General features: G+C 38.9%; 1 protein-coding gene across 4 annotated transcripts in view; it reads left to right on the top strand.

The window, feature by feature from the left end:
• The window catches only part of SH3KBP1 (SH3 domain containing kinase binding protein 1), a 222,247-nt gene that overhangs the window by 99,142 nt on the left and 99,732 nt on the right, over positions 1 to 23,373 (top strand). For 3 of the 4 annotated variants that reach the window (XM_075033410.1, XM_075033409.1, XM_075033408.1), the window contains exons 4-5: positions 10,859 to 10,965; positions 21,322 to 21,445. In XM_075033410.1, the coding sequence (XP_074889511.1) occupies positions 10,859 to 10,965; positions 21,322 to 21,445 (231 nt within the window). Of the gene's footprint in view, positions 1 to 10,858; positions 10,966 to 21,319; positions 21,446 to 21,906; positions 22,025 to 23,373 lie in introns of those variants that run through there. The other variant, XM_075033411.1, reaches the window with a different exon arrangement.

The following is a 23,373-nucleotide window of genomic DNA, read 5'->3' as shown; positions in this document are numbered from 1 at the left end:
CTGGAAGGTAGTGAAGTTGTGGAGGTGCAACTAAGGATGCAACTCAGGGTGGGGGAATTCAGCCGAGCATGCCTGGAAGCAAGATAAAAATCTTAAGGGGGTTTGACATGAAATTGCTGGGGTGCAGCATAATACCAACACTATAAAGTTCAATGCTTAAACTAACTTCAGGAAGCGGAATCTTGTTCTCTGGTTTGCCAAGCCAAGTGCCACACTCCTCTTTCTGCAGCACTGAAGAAAATGTGTTGCTCACCACGGGCAATTTGATTTGTTACTGTTATATGTGTGGTTGGTTTAGCATTAATGATCGCGGTCAAGCACATCCCTTACACTCAGGGATAAAAACCTCTGGATGTGCTTAGTAGCAGAGGATTTTGAGGTATAAAGCCTGCTTCCCATGAGAACTAAAGGTACAAGGCACTAATGAGGAAATTGAACATTATACCTTTTGGCTCTTCTGATTAAACACCCTCTTGATAAATTACAGCTTTTTGAATGTGTTAGAATCTTGTGAAGAAGTAAAAGGAAGAAGACCAAAATAACATGATCTGTGTGTGGCACCTTTTGAAAGTGACACTATATTAAAGAACTAAATTGCTAGCAGCCTTCTTACCATGAGCCATCACTTTTAATAGTTCATCAGTTTAATTTAGTAAAAATGAATGCTTATAAATACCACAGAGGCTTGTTTAACTGATGAAAACAACTAAGAAAATAAGGGAAAATTTCTGTGGCATTCAGAGTTTCTCACCACCAAAAGCTAAAGATGCTGCAGAGCTGGCTCCCCTTCTTTCTCCAACATTGCCTGGTGTTGGTGTATGGGGACTTGCTGAAACAGATAGCCTTTTGGTTGGTTTCTTTTTTCCCATTTGTTGCTCAGTTTTGGGGGATAGTGAAACACATCCGATCTGCCTGATACAGAAAGACTTGTCCTGTGCTTGTGGAATGAACTATCCTGTGTGGATACTGTGGCACTATTCATTTCTGAGGATGTCGTGGAACAGTGAATGTTAATTTTCACTTTCAGTACTGAAATACCTTTTGGGAAACCTATCTTCTGCTCAGCTGTCACAGAGCTAATGGTGCCTGGGGCTTCAAAGGGCCAGCAGCAGCAAGAATAACTGATTTATTTAAATTTATCATATTTATTTATTGCTCTTCTGAACATGTATTCCTGGCCACTTGCGCAACCCTCAAATAACAAAGTATAGCATAACATGCCCTTTAAAACGGCAGGTTATTTTGGATTATAGCATTTTTTCAATGGTAGTTGAGAAATAATAACAAATCTTAACACGAGGAGTGCAATTGAGGGCTCCTCCTGGTGTGTTTTCCTTTTAGCAGAGCTGAAGGACAGGTAGTTGTATAACCTTGCACACTGAGCTGCTGTGTGTCAGCAGCCCAGCGAGCAGCCCTGCCACAGCTCTGTTCGCTGCAAGGTTTTGAAAATGTCATGGCTTAATTGCCATGGGAGACACATGCCTGCGTGTTTCTGCCCAAGTGACTACTGGTCTCGGTGTTAGCGTTGCAGAATCACACCCATTACACCAGACTGGGTGAGACATTTTCCCAGTTTACCAGGGCATCTCCTAGCTTCATGCATTAGCTTCCTAGAATTTAGGATTTGTCTGGGCTTGTGTTCCAAGGCAAATTTAACGTAGCTTCCTGGATTTTAGGAACACTGCTGAACAGGAAAGTGAAGTGTCCGCTCTCTCTGTGGATGTGTTAATATTTTTTTGTTTAACTTTGTTACCTTTAATTGCTTCAAAATGAGTATTTAAATTGTATAGATATTCTATAGGAAAACAAGATTGTAGGTTAAAAACCTGACTGATGTTCTAAGTGCCCAAGAGTTTTGGTTTTTGTTAAGTGTTGTAGATTTATTGCATGTGTTGATTGTGTAATAGCTGTCACGAGTGCAGCAACCAGAAAATTGGTTGCTGTATTTTTTGCATCTTTCCAACATTTCTTGAGGCATTTGTTTAATGTATGTTGTTACCTGTTGGAGTGAAAATAAAATCTTGACAATGAGGGTTTTTTAGCCCTGATAAGAGAGGCTTACTTGAAACTGACGTAGCAGAGGTCAGAGTAAGACCTGCAATGGAATGTCATTACAGAGATTGAGAACCTGTCAAAAAGCACTGATACTCTGGTAGCTAAGAAGGAAGTAGCACAGTTGTTAGCATTCTTTAAGAAAAAGGCATACTTTTTAAAGCTGTTTTGGAAATTTTTTTTATAGTTAAGTTGGACAGAAATCAGCTTCAAGACAGCAAGCTTGTAGTACAAAGTTAGTATTTTTGGAGATTACTGTGTAGGGATCCATGTGGTTTGATCTAAATGCCTTTATTTATAGAGTGGAGAACACAAAGTCAACTGAATGTGCATGGTGGTTCCACAAATTAGAGCTATTTGCTTTCATTTGCTGTATGTTAAGTGCTACTGTGCATAGACAATTTAAGCAGTGTGAATTATGTGATGGAACATAAGAGAAGTGGGAAAGATGCAACAGCAATTCATGTTTCATTTTGGTTTAGTCAAACGGTTTCTCTAGAGATCAATACAAAAAAGCAGCAAAGAGCAAAGCAGTCGACCACTATCTCAAAACCTGGCTAACGGGATAATATTTTGGGATTATCCCATGACAGCGTGAGATGTATGCAGAGAGAATAGAAAGAGAAAAGGCCTTTTATGGGCCATTTGCAAATCTTGTTGTGTTTCTGTTCTTGCGTTTTGAAACTTCATCTGCCATCCAAGAAAGAATATTTCAAATTTGTGTATCTCTTCTTGCTCTTTATAAAAGCTAATTTGTTGCTACAGATATCTATTGCCTGCAGTATTTCTTAAAGCTCCTTATACAGTCATTTTGTATGAATTGTATGCTAGCCAGTGTGACAAACTCTTTTTGTAAAAGAAATCAAAATATACGGGCAAGTGCAAGATCTTGTGTTGGGTAATAGGTCCTCTCATGGCAACAAGTGCTAATTTCATAAGGGGTGGTGGGCCACCCCAGAGCCAGGCGGTGGGACTTAGTGCATGTGGCAGTGAACTAAGTCCCAAAATTACGGATGACCAGAGCAAGCCATTCTGTTGCAATATGCCTTGGCTTGCCCAGCGTTACAATGAGGACAGAAACATTTGCTGCTCCTTGGAATGTACTGCTTGTGAAAGGCACTAGGCAAGAGCAGCAAACTGTTATTGTTGAGAACAGCAAGTGAACGGGTCATTTGGCAAAAGCTGGTGTAAAGGCACCACTTGCTGCTGAGGAATATTTTTGCATCTCTGGAAGCAGATGAGAAGCTGAGCGAGCTTGCCCAGTCTTTATCAGGACTGTGTAACTGCTTTCAAAGTACAGTTTAAAAAGCCTGTTTGAAACTCTGTCACCAAGTTCCAATTTTCATCTTGTGATGGAGTGTTTCACCTGTAATGCTAATCCAAAATAATCATTTACACTGTGAAGTTTAAAAGATACAGGTACTAGAACTAGTAGCTTTGATGAACATACATTTTTTCAGTTCTGCATGTGGTTGAGTTAATGTGTAGTTTCAAACTGTGTTTTACCCTTTGCCCCTAAAAGATAGAGTACAAAATAGGCAGCTTGTATGGCAAGGCCAAGTGTTCCTGTTGGAGTTTGGACTTGCTTTGTCTAATTTGCTGGTGACGATTTGACTGTGTTCTTGATGTTGCACTTGCAGAAGTTTCTATGCCTTTGATATGCATTTTAAAACTTTCAGACTTAGAAAGAAAAATATTTTGGTGTATGGTTAAACTGTGCAAGTGTCTTTTGAGTTTGTTTACAGTTACTTTTCTAGCATTTCCTTCTGCTTTGGGTTAGGCTTAAATAATGATCTCGGCTTCACTAGTATTTCAGTTCTGTCTGTCAAATGCACAAGCCTGCCTCCTGAAGTGTGCTCCACTTCTCAGTTAATTAATGGTTTTCTCCTAAAACCATATGACCACTGGTGGTACCATGTTGCTGTAAGTTGCTTCCAGTAATTACTGCTGTTATGCAAAAGACTCATACACGGTAAATGGCCTGGATATTACTGCAAGTTTTTCACAAAAGAATGAATTCAGTGAACAATATGAGGTTTGTTGTTATTCTGACAGAGGCTTTCAGGTTCCTCACAGACAAATCTTGGTCATAAAATTCAGAGCAGCAGCCAGATGGCTGAAACCTGGAAGTGTTGCTGTGGAGTCTAGCAAGGGAAAACCTACTCCTCAGTAACAGTAGAACATGAACACGCTCAGAGTAATATATTACTAGCATTGATGGCATATTGCATTGTGGCTTAATTGTGCTTCATGGAGTCCTGCAATCTCCATGATTCAGCTGCACACATCAGTTCATCTGCTTGTTGAAAAACACAGCAGCTTTACACAACCCGTTTGGTAGAGTCTTGGAAGCACCTCAGATATTCCGTCTCCCCTCACCCCTCCTTGCAGTTTATCTTTCTCTTCTCTGGTATATTTGTGTCACAAATTAAAAAACAAAACAAAACCAACCAGCCAACCCAAAAACAAAACCCAAGCCAAACAAAAAAAAAACCCCAACACTTCCCCCCCGCCAGGAAAAAAAAATATTCACACCCAGCTTACTTCTGTTTTCTGCTAGACAGGGAACAAACATACTTCAGCGGGGTTTTGTTGTCATCCATCCAAAAGCATTCACCCTTCTAACAGCATGTGGGTGATGAGAGAGTTGGAATTGACATGTCACATCCCAGGGCAGAAAAATACTGCCAAAATCCTCCAGGAAAAGAAGGAAATTGGAACTTGACAATTCCGGTGCCTTTTAAAATCAGAATTGTATTTCTGCTAGTGGGTGGATATAAGATGGTGGAGTCCTTGTGTTGTGGAAGATAGTGACAGAATCCACATGTGAAGTATCTTAACACTATCTTCAATATACTTTAAAAAAAGCCGTGGAAAAAGTTAACATTTTTAATGCTAACTATCTCTTTGCTCTTGATAAGGTAATTTCTGTTTCTCAAAAGCATCTACTGAAGGTAGTAGTTTTAAGAAGAGTTTTTCTCAGAAGTAAGCCTGTAGCTCAACCTTTTTCTTAACATTTGCATTTTAACATACACAATTCAATGATTTATAACCAAAAAAAAGGTGATACAGTAACCATCTAGGCTGGCAGTCCAAAACAGCTGTACCAGAACTCCATCAATACCACTAAAATCAATAACATGCAACCTAAAAGCATGTATGTAGTCTCTTAGTTGTACAATAGTTGCCTTTTGTCTTTCTGCACGTTAAATTTAGAACTGGTTTCTAGCTGAGTCATATCACACCCCAGCTTGTCTGATCAGGAGACGCTGTGCACAGAACCAGTTCCCCCCAGCTACAGATACACCTTTGAAAGCTGGAAGGATGGGAGGTGCAACTGAGGCTGATGGACAGATGATGCCGCGTGCAGGGAAATCTGACATAGAAGACGGGAAACTTTTCCTCCAAGTTGTCATTTTCCTCCTAATAGCCTTGCCTGAAAGGGGCTGCTTTGCCAAACGGTTTTACTGAGTTCAGTCACTTTGTGTCTCCTTGAAGGGTGGCCCCATGGATCTCAGTTTCCTTCCGTGGTTCACCTGAGCCTGCCGCCCAGCAAGCCCGCAGTAGAGGGAAGTCCGTGGGTCTGCAGGAGCTGCTGTGTGCTTTAGTGTCTGAAATTTTTTAGATGTGGCAGAAATGTCCTTAGGCTCCTCACGCTGCAAACCTTGACTTATTCCCCAACCTAACCCATGCAATTTCCATAGCAACACTCCTTTATTAAAAAACAATAATAAGAGAAATCCAGGAACAATTGGGTTGGATTGTTTGTCTGAGCCACAATGATAGTGATACATCTCTTTTTAAAACAGATATAATTACAAAACTGTGGGACCTAGTTTTGAAGAGATTGTCAGCCATTTAGGTATAACTTTTGTCAGCAGGGAGAGGGACAGACATTTGCTCCATGGGTCTGTTCTCTGACAGTTTTTATTGAGTATAGTTTTTTGACTGTATAGCATAGTTGTACTGTGTTACGAAACGGATTGCTGTCCTTGTTCTTTTGTAGTGGGGAAAAAAGCAGATTATTATGTAGAGTTGATGGACCTTCTGTTAGTGAAGTTAACCATGTGGTTTTCACTGACAGGTCAGGCTACAAAGACATTGGCATCAGTGAAAAGTAGGCTCTGTACACACCACCATCTAACCCGCTCATACATGAACACATTTATATAAACAGCTGTTTCATGACAGAGGTCTTAGGTTTAAAAAAGCAGTTTGGATTTGAAAATTCCAGTTCATTTTTAAGTAGTTTACTTCCTATCTACTCTGCTGCTGCCACACTTTTCATCTAACACCGCGTTGTCAGTGTGTGACCTTTCCTGGGTCCGATGACAGCATGTAAGTACCCGTGTGACTTCTTGTGTAGCGATGTCTCAGCTTTTGGTGCCCCTTACAAAGGTAAGCATTGAAGCCTTGTCATTGCCTCTTTTTTTATTTTCATTGCTAGTACCAGAAGGGTGTTTAGCTATCTAGAAATCAGTGCTCTCTCTTGCATGTGTACAGCTGGAGGAAGCCCCTTTATGGTCTCCTGCTGTCACAGGCAACCACAGCATTTTTAGAATCTGATCAAACATCACTCTGAAACAAGTTGGATTTGTGCCCTCGGAGATTTGTTTGTTTCAAGTTTCTAAATATATGTTAATTCCTCTTTCCATTTGACCTAACTTTAGACCTTTTAAAGTTAGATGTTGAGGTCTGATCCAACCATACCAGTAGAAAAAGGCACCTCCAGAGAGTCATTCATCTGATGTATTTTAGTTGTCTATTTTACAGGGACACTAAGTACCCTCTGGAGGTATTGGGTTCCCTCCACTCCTGAGTGATGGGCTCAGATTTAGACATCTGACTGTGGGACACCTACAACGAGATAGGTGAATCTTAGGATGAAGACCAAAAGGAGCTGGTTTAGCAAAGCCTGTTGTTTATCCTGCTAAGCTACCAGGTTTTGCTCTGAGCGAAGGTGTTTGGGGAGTGATCGGAGAAGCAGTTCACCTCTCAGGGCAGAGGGAGCAGTAGCCTCAGGTGGGGGGAGCAGGAGTTGGCAACCAACAGCTGAAATAAGGAGGCAACCAGCATCGCTCTTAAGGTGCATCGTGGCATGACACCTTCAGCAGTGCATGCGAGGTCCATTCTCTTTCCTCCCTTGCCAGATCCGCAGACGCTTTGTAAGGGTTCGGCGCCTTTGACACAGCCCTTAGAGGGAGCGGAGCAGAGTCAGGCATGCTCGGCAGCACCAATGTTGAGGTCTTGGTGCCATCGCTTCAGATGCAATATGCTTTGAGTCACTGGTTTGTTAGCCCCCTCGTACAGGCACAGAAAATTCTCTGTAGCTGCCTGGTTTGTTTTAAGAATGGACTGCACAAACTAGGCGTGTGATTTTTTTTTCCTTCCAGGTTTATTATAACTATGTAAACGGGAGCCAGTGTTTTTTACAAGGGTGAGTGATGTTATTTCTGTGTGATAGCTTGTTCTGAATACAGTGTAGCTCAGTTAGTTCCCAGCCTGCAGCTCATAGGCGTTTTGCCTTCAAAACACTTCTGATGTTGTGCCACAGCTACCAGAGGTGAAAAAGTCTACAACTGCGACCAGCAGGCAGTGCCGTGTTACCTGCAGCAGCTCACTTGCTACAAATTATTATATGTGGGCCAGTAAAAGTTCACTGATCCTCTTTTTTTTCCTTCTTTTAAGCCTTTCAAAACCCAGTGAGGACTTTGCAGCACACCTTTTCTGATTTTAAAGTACTGGGTTTATTACCTGCCTTTTCACCACACGGTAACTTCACCTGCAAGTAACTCAGTTTATGCTCAAGTGTGAAGAAAAATGCAAAAAACCTCCAAGAAAATATTTTCTTCATCAATTTACAAGTAAGAAAAAAATGGATTAGATTAGAAAGTACCTGCAGTCTTCATTGCAGAATTGCTGCCCTATATAGTTTAAAATTAACTTTACATCAATCGGTCAGATTACTTACATTTTAAAGGCGCAAAGTACCATTTAGATCGCGGATTACTAGCAGTTAAAGCATAGACTGTATAATACTCTGCAATAAGTGGCAATATTAGCAAAAGGGGAAATGGCAAGAGAAGACCAAGAGTTCAGTATTTCTGTCTAAAATGCTTGTTAGTTGTCTTATAGGTCTTCCTGGTTCCTGACCATGCTGACTTTGGAGTCTTTGTGCTGGTTAAGAAACAGACAAAAAATCGGTGATGCTGGGGTGGAAATATTGCATTTGCAAAACCAAGATTTTTTCTTTACTACCAGGTTTTGTATACACATGGCTTGGTTACTTGTGACATCTTTTCCTGTCAGCTCTGTTTTCTTGGAAAGCTCATACTGCTGTATTACCCAAGTTGCTTTAGCGTAAGAAAAAACAGATACACCTTGACTGTAGAGCTCTTCATGCAACTCGTGCTCTGCTCAAGTGCTCCGAACATTAGCATGCACGTGGGGTCCAGCAGCACCTTCTCCTTAAAACCAAAGGGATTTGCTGCTGGATCAGTTGTCTTGCATTAGACCAGAGGGAGGAACTGGTTGGTACATCGAGTCTATGCCTCTTGTTGGCTTGCTACTCTCCACTTAGGTATTTCTTTAGAGAAAGATCGGGGAGGAGAGGGAGACCAGCAAGACAACCATGAGACTAATGGAGATAAATGCAGACTTTCACTACATTTTCTATACAGTAATAAAAAAACTTTATGGGGTGGGAGGGGGAAGGATTCATACAGCTCTGCTATTAACATCCAGAATTGTGTTTACTTCTTACTCTCTTAGCAATCTTAAAAATATTCTCCAAGAGTCACACAATATTGATTATTAAATAGGGTGGCAACTGACATCTGTCACATTAGGTAACATCAGCACATCAGTTGCTACTTGATGTTAGAAATCATAGTGGGAATGTTATCTTTAGGGAAAATAGCCGGTCTCTTTTGCACAATGAAAGAAGCACTCGATATGGAAGGTATTTATTATATTTAAGTTATTTTGAACGCAGCTGCATAAAGTTGTCATTTAGGACCATTTTAGTTTAGACGGTGAAGAACAAACAGTCATCTGTAGGTGGAAAAAATAGCCAATTTGAGCGAGTTTGGTTACATTGCATTAAGGTATTAATTTTAACATTCAAGAAGCTGCCACTCATGCAGGATTGCAGTGGCTGTGAAAAAGACTGTCAGAGAGCCAAATTCAATGGCTCCCCTTCTTCCTTCTTTCTCTAGTTTCAATTAATAGATTAGGAAAAAAAAATCTGTAACTTTTTATTACTGTTCACCCTGGAGCAGGATTATCAAGACATGTTGCAGGGGAAATAGTAGACTGACCATAAGATCCATTCCTGTAATTTAATGTCAGATTAAGGCTGTTCTTGGACAGTGTTTACACAACCAATTTGGTGTGTATTGACCGTGTTTAACAGTTAAGAGAAATAGCATAAGAGAAAGTACATTTATTTGTGTAGAGTGTGTGTATATACGTTTGTGTGGATACGTGTATATAAATAATACAAGATAGTATAGTTTATACATTGCACATCTTTTAGAGAAGAGGGAGTAATCAGTGAATCCTGTGTTTTGAATGATTTCTCTCTTCCTACCTTCTCCTCCTCCACCACATTCCAACATGGTCATGATTCATGTCAGTAAGTTGTCCTTCAGCTAACAGAGGCCTCGCAGCAAGCTCTGGCAACTTGATTTAGAGAAGTTCTCTCATCCACTCTGCTACAAATCATACAACTATAATTATATGTAAGCCAGTGAATCTGGCAAATGGCTCTGGAACTGAACCTTTTCATTTATCTGTCTGTCTTAATACTGTGATGGCAGAAGGGTCAAGTGAAGGGTCTTACTTTTATTCAGAGCTATGAATTCAAGCCTCTCTCCACTCACACGTCCAAAGATGCACCTTCATACCAGCTTCTCATGGGAGCCTGGACAGCCAAGCTGAAGAGAAAGATGGCTGGTAACATCATTTCCAGTAGCTGGTTGATTATCAAAATTAGCCTGTCTTAACCACACTAACCCAATGACACACCTAGCTTTGGGAGTCCTTTGGAATGGGTTTTCCTTCTGTTTTCTTTAATCCGATATTAGTGCATAAAGATGTACCTTACAAATACGTGTGCATACGTACATATATACCTGATGTGTGTGTGTGTGTATATATCTATAAAAGAAAAATCAAATAAATATATACATATAAAAAGGGTTAGTGAGATAATTGTACACCTGTGAAAGAGTTGTGGAGAAAAAGATACAGGACAAAATAATCAGTTGAGAACTTATTTCCATACGAGCAAAAGCCACGGGGTTTTGGATCCCTTCCCCACCCCTCCAATTCCTGGATTTGCCTACATCATGTGTATAGAGCATTAGTCTAGAAGCGAAATCATAGCAAATACACCTGGAAAGATCCTCTGGGTAAAGTTTGTCCATCCTGTCACTGGGAAGCACAATCTATTACTTAAATTTTGGCTCTTAAATATTATTACAGAAAGGAAAAAATCCCCACAATTTATTTTCATTTATTAATTACATTGAATTATAAAAATAGTTGAGAGAAATAATATGCACCAGAAATCTTTTGTAAAGAATTTGTTGGGGGGGTGTTGGTTTTTGTAAATTAATTTTTTGTAATTAATTCTTTTCATAAATTTAATTCTAGGCAGATATACTAAGCATTGCAAAAATTCAGATTCTTTTAATAGTGCTCAAAGAATAATATTTCATCGTTAATCATTTCCCCTGGCTTGTGTATGGCATGGAATTTTGTTTTAGTTTTACAATTTCCCTGTTTCCTTCATTTCCACCAGGAGAGAGAAACAGAAGAAGAAGATGTCAGGTGGCTTTCAGTTATATGCCTCAAAATGAAGATGAACTGGAATTAAAAGTTGGTGACATCATTGAAGTTGTGGGAGAGGTGAGCAGATCTTTAATGGAATATACACACATGCAGTTCTGACATACCTTCTGCATGCTGAGCCCTTAGATACAGTGTGTTTTAAGACATAATTTAAACCAGACATTTTTCTTCTCTGATATACTGACGTGTCTGGTTTGGGTTACTGTCGGGGGTGAAGGGATGTGGGTGGTTGCTTATGGATTTTGTGAGGGTTTTTTTTCCCCATAGCATTTCTGCTGGTTTTACTTGATCAGCTGACGCTTCTGAGTTCTGTTTAGGCAAAAAGCTTGAAGTTTGTGCTACAGGGCTCTTGAGTTTGTATCTCTGAAGAACCAACATTATAGCAGAAGAAGCTTTTCCCAATTTTAGTAAACCAGTCACAGGGAAGAATTATCTTTACAGAGTTAAACACATTTAAGAAATTTACTTGAAACCCTCTGGAGTTCAGCCGTGACATTCACCTTCTGTCTCATCTTTGCCTGTAAATTTTAACAATTTCATTTTAGTTAAAAAAAACCAAGACAAAACAAAACAAAAAACCCCCAACAAATTCTTTATAGACTTAAGATGCATTTATTTTGGGTGGAAATGGATGTGGAAAATGAATGCACATGTCTTAGAAGGACTGGGACCAAATTATGAAAGCTTGGACAGAGATACAGAAATTTTCTTTTCATGGGTGAATGTGGTTGCAGGATCAAGGAATGCTGTTTGCTCCCAATACCTTCATTTTTTTTCCATCAGAGATTTTAGAAATATCTTCTTGAGCTTAATAGCATGAGGACCAAAAGTCAAAATGCTAACATGAATCCTTTAAGTAGAATGCATTCAAACTCATTTAGTCTTTATTCACTTAGCTTTAAAAAGATCTAAGACCTTAGTCTGCTCAAGCAGCCAATAAAAGGTGTGTTTCAGCTTGTATCATTTACTTGTTGGATTTTTTTTCCCTGTGACTCAGCAGCTAGTAAGTCAACATTTATTTTTTTGTCAAGGATATATGATTGGTTTTCTTTTTTCTGCATCTGTCACTTAAGAAATCAGTTCTAAAAGAATATAAATTCTACTGCAATCTACATGACATCCAGCATTTTCTTATGAGAGATTAAATTCTCACATCTGAATGTAAGAAGCTTAGTGATCACTGGTTTTCCTTTAACCTAGCTGCGCACGCTAGCTCTGCGCATCGTTCTTCCTGGAATCAGACATGATGTGTCTCTTAACTAACCTTATTCTGTCTGTGAGCAGAATTGTAATGGGGGATGTCAAGTTTGTAAGATATTTAGGAGAATATTTTGAAGACAATGTAAACCTGATATTATAATGAGTTTCATGGCAGCACAAGCTGTTTTCATTGCATAATTTTAAGTATATTTGACCTCACATGGCCACACTAATATCTTCCGTCAGTTGCCCTACTTAAAACTTTTAAGTCTGTGTCTTTCAAGAGTAAAGTGATAGAATAAAACCCCTTCCTAGTATTCAGCCAACAAATTAACTCTACCGAATAAGTTGGATGATTAAATAATGTAGATGAGACACTAGACTTCTCTTATGAAATGCATCTCTTGTCTTCTCGTAACTTTGAACAACTTAATTATAAATAACAGATTTATTTAAATCCAAATAAGACTGAAAATGTTTGCATTAAAATTGGAAGATGTAGAACTAGGAAAGTGAAACATTCCTGTACTTGCGTGTCTGTGCTTATAGTTAGGGCTTTGTTTTTTGAAACCCACTTGGATTGCTAATTACAGACTTCGTAGTCTTAACCTCATAATTGTACGTTGAATTGCTACTGTTGAAGAAACCATTGACAACTTGTGGATTCTAAGATTTAAGAAAATATATTATCTAGGGCTGCTTTTTTGATTGGCAGTCCTAAAGAATGTCATACTGGAATTAGTTCTACTGTAGTGTGGAAGAGGATTGCTCATGGCTAGCTTGAACCGCTGGCCATAAGTAAATGCCGAAGAAGAACAGCTAACAGAGGTGAGGCTGTGCCCACTTTGAGCTTACAAAATACCCTGTTCTGTCAGCTACTGAAACATAAGCTTTGCCTCAGGCATCATCTGGTGCATTCATGTGATCCAGGACGTTGTCTGACTCTTCGGGGTGGAACTAAGTCAGGTGGTGAAAGAGGGAAAATAAAGGAACTTAGAGAAAAATTTCTCAGCACCTCAGGAAGTGGTGTTGTGACCTGCGTTTTCCGTCGTGGTTGATACCAAGCAGCTGATGTTGAATATTGGCCTTTACTACTTTCTCTTCTGCCCTTATTGTGGTAGTGCTAACTCCTTGAAAAAGTAGGGCAGAATTTTTCTTTTGAAACAAGAACTTTATCTGATGTAGAAAGCAGCACCAACCAATGTACTGACTTCATTGTTTGCCCTTCTGCTTGCAGGTAATGCTGCACAAAGAGTCATTGCACTGAAATAGGATTCACAGTGTTTATGTCATTATACAATGCTCCTTATTTCAAATGATAAATGTTTGATGTGAGGGACTTATTATTTAAAAAATATGGCTTTCTCAGTTGTGAAAAGGGAGATTTTTTTGCAAGGGCCAAAATCATGCTGTGTTACTGTACAAAAAACCTCAAAACAACAGCAAAAAACCCCTCCTACTTAGGTGACAATGGGAGGCAATTCTTGCAAAGTATCAATTTTGTTTACCATTACTCAAGATGAAAAACTGGATGATAGCATCTTCAGCATTATTTACAGTGGTTCAGTGGGTAACTGGAACATTAATGGTCATTCACTTTCCATTTCTAGTTGCTCCTTTCTATTACCCCATCTTTTTATTCATGAGCAGAAGGTCTCAGGTTCTCACAGGCAGTATGTTATTGTATCCTTCTAAGAAAGTTGCATCAGTTGAATTAATTTGTCTTAAATTGACTTAGATTAATAGTTTCAAATCTCTATGGGTTTCTGTTTAGTTGAAAATAAATCCATTTCTAACTGACTTAAGTCAGGCAAACTAAAACAGATACTGTTTAGATCAAAATACGGTCGATGTATCTTTATGCGGGTATTTAGCAAAAAAAGTGTTTAGAATGTCACTTATGGCTGACGACTCATTAAACTTCTCCTGTTGCAAAGAAAAGCTGGTTCCTGTTGTACTGTGCTAATTTGGCTTCATCCTTAAAGAAATGGGTTCTGCTCCTCCTCGAACCCCTTGAAGGTCACTGCCTCCAGCAAAGGGTTGGCAGAAGGGAATGTAAGTCTTCTCCTCAGCTGCCTCCATCAGTGCAGAAGTGTGTTTCCCCAGACCCCTCGTGAAGACGGGTTACACTGATATCACACGGTGACATGCTGAGGACGAGGATGTCTTCCCTTCTCCCACCTCTGCTTCAGGGTGCTAACCAACACCTGAGGTGTAGTAGCATCTAAAGCTGCCCCAGATCCTTCTTTCTCGTGCCAACAGATTGGATAAGATAATTTTTGAAAGGGTTTTTATGTCTGTGGTTGTGGTAGGTACAATTGGAAGTTCCTGGTGTGGCACAAGTGGTTTGGGGCTGTACAGTGAATTGACACAACAGCATCAGCAAGCATGAGTTTTGAGATACTAGGCTTGTCACCGGTAGATATCCTTGGAGGCTGTATATGTTCAGAATTCACAGTTCCTTCCTATTTGTTCTGAATAGCCAGAAATTAATGATAATAAGATCAAGCATTCATCACAACAGATAAAATGGTGGTTGTTAAACTAGAAGTTCCTATGACTACACAGACACTGATACCCATGAGAAATTAATTAACAGACTTAAATTAAAAGTACATTTGAAACTAACAAGAGAAGCATTTTCATCATTGTTTATGTTCACATTTAATGCGTGATTGATAGTTTTTTGCTTGTCATTTTCCTAGCTCATTAGCTATAACTCTAATTACAGTTGTCCTAAAATACAACTGTAACTAATTGTCTTATTAAATGCAGATATCTGAATTCCAATTATATTTCACCCTTAGACTTTCACGGAATGCCAGACAATTAACCTGTAGCATCAGAGTAAGGACATTTGGTGTGTCATTCAACAGCCTGCTTTCATTTGGGATTAGTCTGTTTGTCGTGCTGCTATATACCTTGTGGCCTCATCCTGCGGAGAAGTCAGTTTTTTGGCAATGTGTGGTACATGGAGTTAAGCTCACAACTAAGTCTTTGACTGAGCCATGCTGTAATACCACTGAGCTTATTCTTTGACTTTTAGTTAACATTGCCATATATTACATGATCAAATCCTGTAACTCATTTAAAATTATAAAAATGCAGACTAAATTTTTACAAATCTCTTGCTCCTTTGGGACAAGGTTGATGGGGCTTTTTTGTTGTTGTTGTTACAAGATAAAGTGGTTCAACCCATCTATAAGAACAGGATAAACACTGAGGATTGAGCTGGACTTTCCTTACAGTAACTTATTTTGACAGCTGTAGAGTTGAAAGGGGAATATTTAATAGTGGCAAGGGGATGGTCTGTGCCACAAGTACAGAACTGTATAATACTGCAAGAAAAGAGCTGGGAATGAATGCTGGGGTTCCATGTCCCTCTGTTACTTTTCTGTGAAATGCTGTGTTTTTCCTGATCCTCTTCCAACACAAGGACTTCTATGGCTACTGCTTGTTTGGTTAGTTTATGTGGTAGGATGCTTTTTTTGTGGAAACAAGGGTGCTTATAGGATCATTGAAGTTCTGTGTGATTGCTTTCTTTGCCCTTCAGTTTCTTACTTAGAAGATGATGTTAAAAAAAAATCAACAAAAATCCAAACCACAAAGAACAAATGAAAAAAATCCCAAAGCACATTTTGACATTGTAAAATAAAGAACTCTGAAGCTGAAAAGATCGCCTAATACAAGGTACTTGTGCAGTTTTTAATTCTTCCCTTCTGCACCAGAGTTATCAAACAGCTTCCAGATGTGCTGTAGCAGAAGCCCAAGGGCTGGTTGACGTCTCATGAGTATGGCTCTCTCGGAATGCACTCCCAGAATAAGCCATCAAGTGGCACTGTAGGCACCATCTTCTGTTGAGGTCTTGTTTCCAAAATTTCTTTTCCCATTGGCAGTGAATATGATTTGTTTATTTTGCCTCTTGGGAATCTATGTTTTTAATTTCCTTTCAACATACGATTGCTTTTGTCCTTCAAGCTCAAGATCTTCCATTAGAATTTATAAAATAAGAGAGTTTTGTCCTTTGCTTTCTGTGCTTTAGTTCCCTCTAAGCAAAAGAAAATTTGTTGACCTTGGGCTTCTCTCCTTCCTGTTGCTTGCCTCTGGCATTGCTTTTATTCCTGGGACTGTGTTTTAGTTTTAACAGCCCAGACAGACTCTGTTGTGATCCAGGGAGACTTTCTTCCATCTGAAACCTTTGCTGACTCAAAGCCTCCCTCATTTGCCCCAGCTGAGCTCTAACTAGTCTGTCAGCCTAACAGGCAAAGCTGGAGGTTGTAGAAAAGCTTGTGGAACAGGCAGATGCAGGAGGTTGTTGGAAATACACTTTAGATCAGTGATTCCAAAGAGCGGAACATTTTAATCATTTAACAACTTTACCCTATTAATTATATAGCAAGGTGTAAGCAAGCAGCTGTGGCAGTCCTAGATATTCTGGCAAGCGACTGCTGGTAGTTGGCCTCAGCATTTCCTGCTCTTTTTGGGTGTCCCATCCTGGCGTTACAGGGATGGACGCCCAGTTCCCTCGAGGGAAGGTGCTTCTAGGCTTGTAGCAAGAAGGTTTGTTGCACTGCAGGTTCGGCTGATGCTCCCTCTGACATTCCTTTCTTTAAGGGGAGGTGCTGCACGTTGTATTGGCCACGAAGAGAAAACCTAAAGAACATAAAGAGTAACATTTCCTCACTTTTGGAATATCTTAATCTTGTAGTCCTAGTGACCTACTAAAGTGATTTTGTTTTCTTTGGTTGCTTTACAGTTACAGAATAAAACTGCCTTTCTGGTCTGAGATAGAGCTATTATCTTTGCTTGAAGGCTTGGACTGCTGTCGTATTATTTTCTTTTTAATTTTTTTTTTGTACGTTAACCTTGGAAATAGGCTGAGATCAAGAAATTTTTGTTGATTTTTAAGCAGCTTAATGTCCTAACTTCTGTATACCCTTTTGAGAACTTCTTGTTTGTGTGTCTGGATGTCTCACCCATCGAATTCTCTGTGATGTTTTCCTGTCTGTCCACTTCCATGGTATCTATTTTGAGCGCTTTGTTATGATTTCTTATTTATATTATTATTTGTAAGTAAAATTAACTATTACAATCTCTTACTGTCTTTCTAGTCTGGGTTATTGTAGTGTGCTGGGATCTCACAATTTGATTAATCACTTTCTTACAAAAAGTAAACCAGTATATTTTGAATTATTTTCATCTGTATTTGGTTTATAGTTTCCAAAAACCTCATTTACATCAAAAAGGGCTCTACTGATTGAGTAATTGTCCTGGTTTTGGCTGGGATAGTGTTAATTTTCTTTCTAGGAGCTGGTATAGTGTTATGTCTTGGATTCAGTATGAGAAGACTGTTGATAACACACTGATGTTTTCAGTTTTTGCTAAGGTGTGTTTAGACTTAGGTCAAGGATTTTTCAGCTTCTCCTGCCCAGCCAGCAAGAAGGCTGGAGGGGCACAAGAAGTTGGGAGGGGACACAGCCAGGACAACTGACCCCAACTGGCCAAAGGGGTATTCCATACCGTGTGATGCCATGCCCAGTATATAAACTGGGAGGAGCTGGCCTGGGGGATAATCGCTGCTTGGGAACTGGCTGGGCATTGGTCAGCAAGCGGTGAGCAATTCCATTGTGGATCACTGGTTTTGTATATTCCAATTCTTCTTATTATTGTCATTTTATTATTGTCATTATCATTACTAGTTTCTTCCTTTCTGTCCTATTAAGCTGTTCTTATCTCAACCCATGAGTTTTACCTTTTTCCTTCCGATTCTCTCCCTCATCCCACTGGGCGGGGGGGAAGTAAGCGAGCACCTGCGTGGTGCTTAGTTGCTGGCTGGGGTTAAACCACGACAGTAATTCAAATAAAAACAAAATACAAGTATTCTTTCTTCATTGAAAATGTAAAAAAAACCAAAGCCCGATGACACTGGAAAAACATTTGAATGTTGCATAATTATTATATAGATTAAATTTCCTTTTAAATCCCAAAGGCAAGGCTTCTTAATGGGATGCATTTCTCTAGAGGTGATGCACCATTCTCTGTGATATTGTCGTTCATATCTCATTCAGTCACATCCAGGCATTGGACTGCATATAGCTGTTTGCTAGTGCATCTGTCGCTGCCCCACACATGGCATTGACTGAGCTGCAGTTGGGTATGTGTGCTGTTACCTCCCTGAATATACGAAGTGGAGTGATGAAGTACCTTCAGTCACTTTCCTGGATGTTGTTGCTCTTCAAATGCGGTGTGACAGCAGTACTGGCAGCCGAGGGGCTTGGCAAGATGAGGATGTGCCGTGCCTCTCCAAAAGGCAGTGAACAGATACAACACACTGAAAACGCGTCTTGAAAATACCTCTAGCTGTAGCCACTTAGATTTGGCAGATTGGAAAGATTCCTCTTCTAACTTAAAAACTTCGTTTTCAGGCTGAACTTAGAATTGGTGTGTAGGATATTACGAATAGTAGAACTTCCTTTCTGGCATAGGGACATGGACTACTGAATGAAATGCTCCTCTTTTTAGATTTTTTGGTTCAGCACATGAATGCTGGGCATAAATCAGGACCTAAATGTATAAATCCTCAAAACACTTTGTTATAATAGTATAGTAACAAATTCTATTGAGTGCTCATACTTTCAGAGGGATTACCTCCATGAATAATGGATTTTCATTTGTAAGGTTTTATTGGCTGGAAATTATTGCAACATTTCAAACTATGTGGTAGTGGATTGCCCCAATTTGGAATAACTACATCCTGGGGGTATTTAGTGTCTTCTTTATTGTATGGATTAATCTCTAGCTGCTGTGTTTTGAGGCTTAAAGGTATGTACCATGTAGCTATAGTTTTTTAAAAAAATTAAAGCTTTGGATGCTTTTGATGCAAATTTCCTAACAAATCTTTGGGAAGCCCAGTTTGACCTGAACTCTGATGTATTGCTAACATGATTCTGCATTTTCTTGCGGAAAAAAAATCTGGGGTTTGCTTTAGATTTTTCTGACTTTGTAAAATTATTGAATATGACATGGTATTTTCAGATAATTCATTCTTGTATCAGCTGGAAAACTTCGAAGCTAATGAACGCTGTGAGTATATTCACATCCAATTTAGACTTACCTGTCAAAACATCTTTGTATATGTGTATTTCTTTGCACATACATAGAGATCCATACATAAACACGCCACATAAAGAGTGCTAATGTTAACTTGTAAGAAAACTGTGAAGTGTTACCCTGGAAGAAGTAAGCAGGAGAAAATTACTTGAGGGAATGATGGAACTGAGTGATATTGGTCACCTTATTTCTGTCGAGTAGTCTAGGCATCTTGCAAAGCAGGGATCTTGGGAACTGTTTGGTTCTAATCAGTAGAGCCATCTGGGAATACTGCATTTATAAAAATGGAAATATTTTATAGCTCTAAGAGTCTTCACCATGTTGTGTATTTTCTATATAATGATATATCACATATAGGTATTTAGAGATATAATTTGTAGAATCTACTAAGTGTTGAGTGTCATGCAGTTTCAGTTTTCCATATGGTTTTTAATTTGTCTGGAGAGAAGAAAAGCAAATATTACCTTCCAGAGACTTTGACACAATAATGCGAAAAACCTGCACCCCACTGAAGCGATCGAGTGAATTGTATATACTCTGTCCTCTGAAGTAGCAGTAAGATATTAGCCATTTATTCCCAGAGTTGTGCTTGACCTCACTGATACTACTGATGCATTTGGGGGGGCGGGGGGGGGGTGTGTGGAGAAAAAAAGGTTTTGTCATGGGCCGGTACTGAGATTAAATGAAAGTAGCTGTGCTGGTCTGAACTGCTTTCAAATTAAAACAAAGAATCAACCGAGGAGGACAAGAAAAGTGCTAAAAAGGTTGAAGATGGAGAGAAAGCACAGGAAACACTCCTCAAGTAACAACAATTTTCTTTGTAGTAAAATAGTTCATGTAGCTAAGTTGAAAAAAATTCAACCATTCCTCTGTAGTTTGAGGAAATATTTGCCTGTATTCTTAAGAGAGTTGTTTTCTAAGAACTTGAGATTTTCACAGATAAGTGATACGAAACAGAATTTTTTTTTTTTATAATTAACTAATACCATTTAAGCTGTGGGGTTGTTTTTTTAACAGTAGATGTGAACACCCCAAACCTGTAAAGTTAACTTTCTATTTTCAAAATTTTTGTAGGTAGGCAGGAAAGAGGTGGGTCAAACATTATTGGAGACTGATGTGTCACAGGCTGACACTGTCCTCCCCTGTCAGTTTTTTTGGTGAGTGGACAGTGTCTGACAGATGAAAAATATTTATCTGTCAAGGGTGCGTTTAGCCGATGCATATGATAAGTCATTTCTTGCTGTCCCATTATAACCTAAAGGCATCTGGTTTCTAAGGGCTGTCATTTCACTGCCTGACACTGCCGTTCAATCCTGAATGGGTTGTACAGGAGGGAGTTTGTCATTTTTAAGTGATATTTTCTCTTGGGATTGGGCTAGGAAGTGTCTCTCCTCCTTCCAACTATATCATTATTATGTATTTCAGTAGCTTTTCAGTAGCTCTTTGTAAATCTAGTGTCAAATATGCATTTAGTGCTGTTCTTTGTTCTCCGTAGATTTCTTACGTTAACACATTAATGATGTAGCAACATTCTTAATTTTTAAAATAGAGAATTTCTGATTTTGATGGGAAAGGCAGGAATATTCACACGATTTATATTAAGATACCTAGTTTAGATTCTCTGAATAGCCCTTTGCAGGTATTTTTCTTTCGCCATTGATTACTTAGGGAATTTAAACTCTTATAAAATCTGCAAATCACATCTGTTAAGAAGATGGTCATGAATACATGAGTACAGTGTGTGCTGAAAATTTAGTGATTGAACTGATATCCATAAAAATTGAAATGTAGAGACACTGTGTGCTCTCTGGTTGTTCTTTTATCCTTTTATTTAATGCTCATCCATGCTCCTGACTGCTGTCAGCACTGCTGACATTTGCAGATGGATGCATGCATCTTTCTTGGGTTTACTTCAAAAAAAAAAAAAAAAAAAAAAAAGATGTTCTGGCTTGGAGCCTATGCCATGTGCTCCTTGTACCTGAAATTAATACAAACTGGTCAAAAGCATTACTGTCATTGTTACTGAAAATCATGTATATAATGTAACTCTGTAAAGTGTTGCTTATGTTAAAACCCCTTTTTTTTGATTTTGCCTTGGTGCAGGTGGAAGAGGGATGGTGGGAAGGTATACTCAATGGAAAGACTGGCATGTTTCCTTCCAACTTCATAAAGGAACTGTCTGATTCTGATGATGTTGGAATAGCACAGGAAGAGCAAGTAAAGCCAAGTAAGGAAAAAAATATTATTGATGTTCCGTATGTATGTCTGTGTCTTTACCCCAACAGATTGATAGGGTAGCACATTCTTATCTCTTGCTTGGAAGCGTTTTTGAATGCCATGTTCTTAATTTATGCTGTGAAAGGGTCAGATGATGATGATAAGTGTGTACTTGCAGTGCTACCTGAGTTGTAATATTGGCAACGCTCCCTGAGCTGTGTTAAGACTTGCCAAGCTGCAACAGACCAAGAACAGAGAAGGCAATGATGATTATTGGATTTGTATTTCAAGATTAATTACAAGGCTTTTTTTGTCTTTAGATGTGGAAACTGAACAAAGTAACCAAACATCTACAAAGTGGCTGTGCTTATTTAAACGAGGGATTAAAGTGCCACGCCTTCTATAATGACTCCAGTAGATTTAAGGATTCATAATTATTGGTGTGGGACATGCGGCACTTTTTCCCTCCAGGTGCTGAGCATGTTACTATCACCTCCGTCACCCACTGCCCCAGCAGCCAAAGGGAAAAAGGCCAGAACTGGGACATGGACTTTGTTCTCTCACTTACAGTGGGCCAGTACTGCTGCAGGTGAAAAGCATGTTTGGTAACTAAGTTTGCAATAGTATAAGCATGGTAGTGGGTTGTCCTATTTATAACTTCCCTTGGAGAATAACCTGAACCAAAAGTATGCTGTTATATGAAATGGACGCTTGTTGGTCTTAATGTTTTTTTCAGTTCTTCAAACAGATGTTCTTTTTATTTCCTAATTCAGTGGTCAATTCTGAATCTTTAGTGGAAAGGAAAAAAGTCAATTGTATTTACATATTTCAGGCTAATTCCACAATACCTGCAAAGGTCTTCCTATTTTCAGCACTGCAGATATTCATTGCTATGTAGCGTTCTTCTGAGATCTCTGAAAAGCAAAACTGAAAGGAATCCCAAGATCTTTGTAAGCCTATGTCAGCTGAAATTTACCAAAGCCTTTATAGTTCACTCTGTCAGTAAGAGGTAGAAAGTTATAATACTTTCTCTTTTTTCTTTTTTTCTCTCATTTTTCCATTTAAAGCAAGTTTTTCATCTTTATTCCATCCCACAGAAATAAGATCCTAAAAAACCTGACTTTTGCAATGATGAAAACTTTTCATATTTTTGTAATGGAGTACCTATTCACGTGTAGTGGCACTGGTCACCTAGTCTTGTGCTCAGTGCTGCTAAATATATTTACAGGTAACGTTCCTTCAGACTGGAATGAAAATATTTTTAAGGAAGTTAATGATTTTAGTGTGATGGAAATGGAGAAAAGGCATTAACTGAAGTTGCACATTCCGATGAGATTGCAAACTGCTTTCTGTAACCTGTATATGCTATCATGAATTTTGTTCATTATAAACACAGTGAGTCTTGGAAGAACTAATTGTGTAGATGTAGTTTCAGCTCTGGATTCTGTAGTGTTTGGTACTCTATAAATGAACAAGGTAAGTGATACTGTTTAGGATGCAATACCCCAATTTTATCTGTATGAATGTATGAATATTCCTTCCCCAGGTAATTTGGTAATGTTTACTTTATAATAAGCATCCTAAAAATGTCTTTTAACAAAAACATATATTGGGGTGTGTAAAAGCAGCCACAAAGCATTAGCTTGTTTTGTAACCATCCATAATGGCATATGCTTAGTTCAAACTCAGTTTTGTGTGCTGGTTCTGACTGTCAGTGGAAACTAAAACCTGTGATACTTGTATTGAAAAGATATCGGTAACAGAGATAGTATTTTTGTCTCTTTAACTAAATTGAAGATAACTATAGTTGAGACATGGGTTTTCTTCTTTCCTGTATGTAATTTAACTCTTTGGAGGTGCTTTGTGGCTAGCTAAGATGATGTGTTATTAGGAGCTATTTTCTAAGTAGCAAAATATCTATAAAACAGAAGAACACTG

This window comes from Buteo buteo, chromosome 8, assembly GCF_964188355.1.
Source record: "Buteo buteo chromosome 8, bButBut1.hap1.1, whole genome shotgun sequence".
NCBI lineage: Eukaryota > Metazoa > Chordata > Aves > Accipitriformes > Accipitridae > Buteo > Buteo buteo.
The sequence above is the reverse complement of the archived record's forward strand: the minus strand, read 5'-3'. Positions and strand labels throughout refer to the sequence as shown.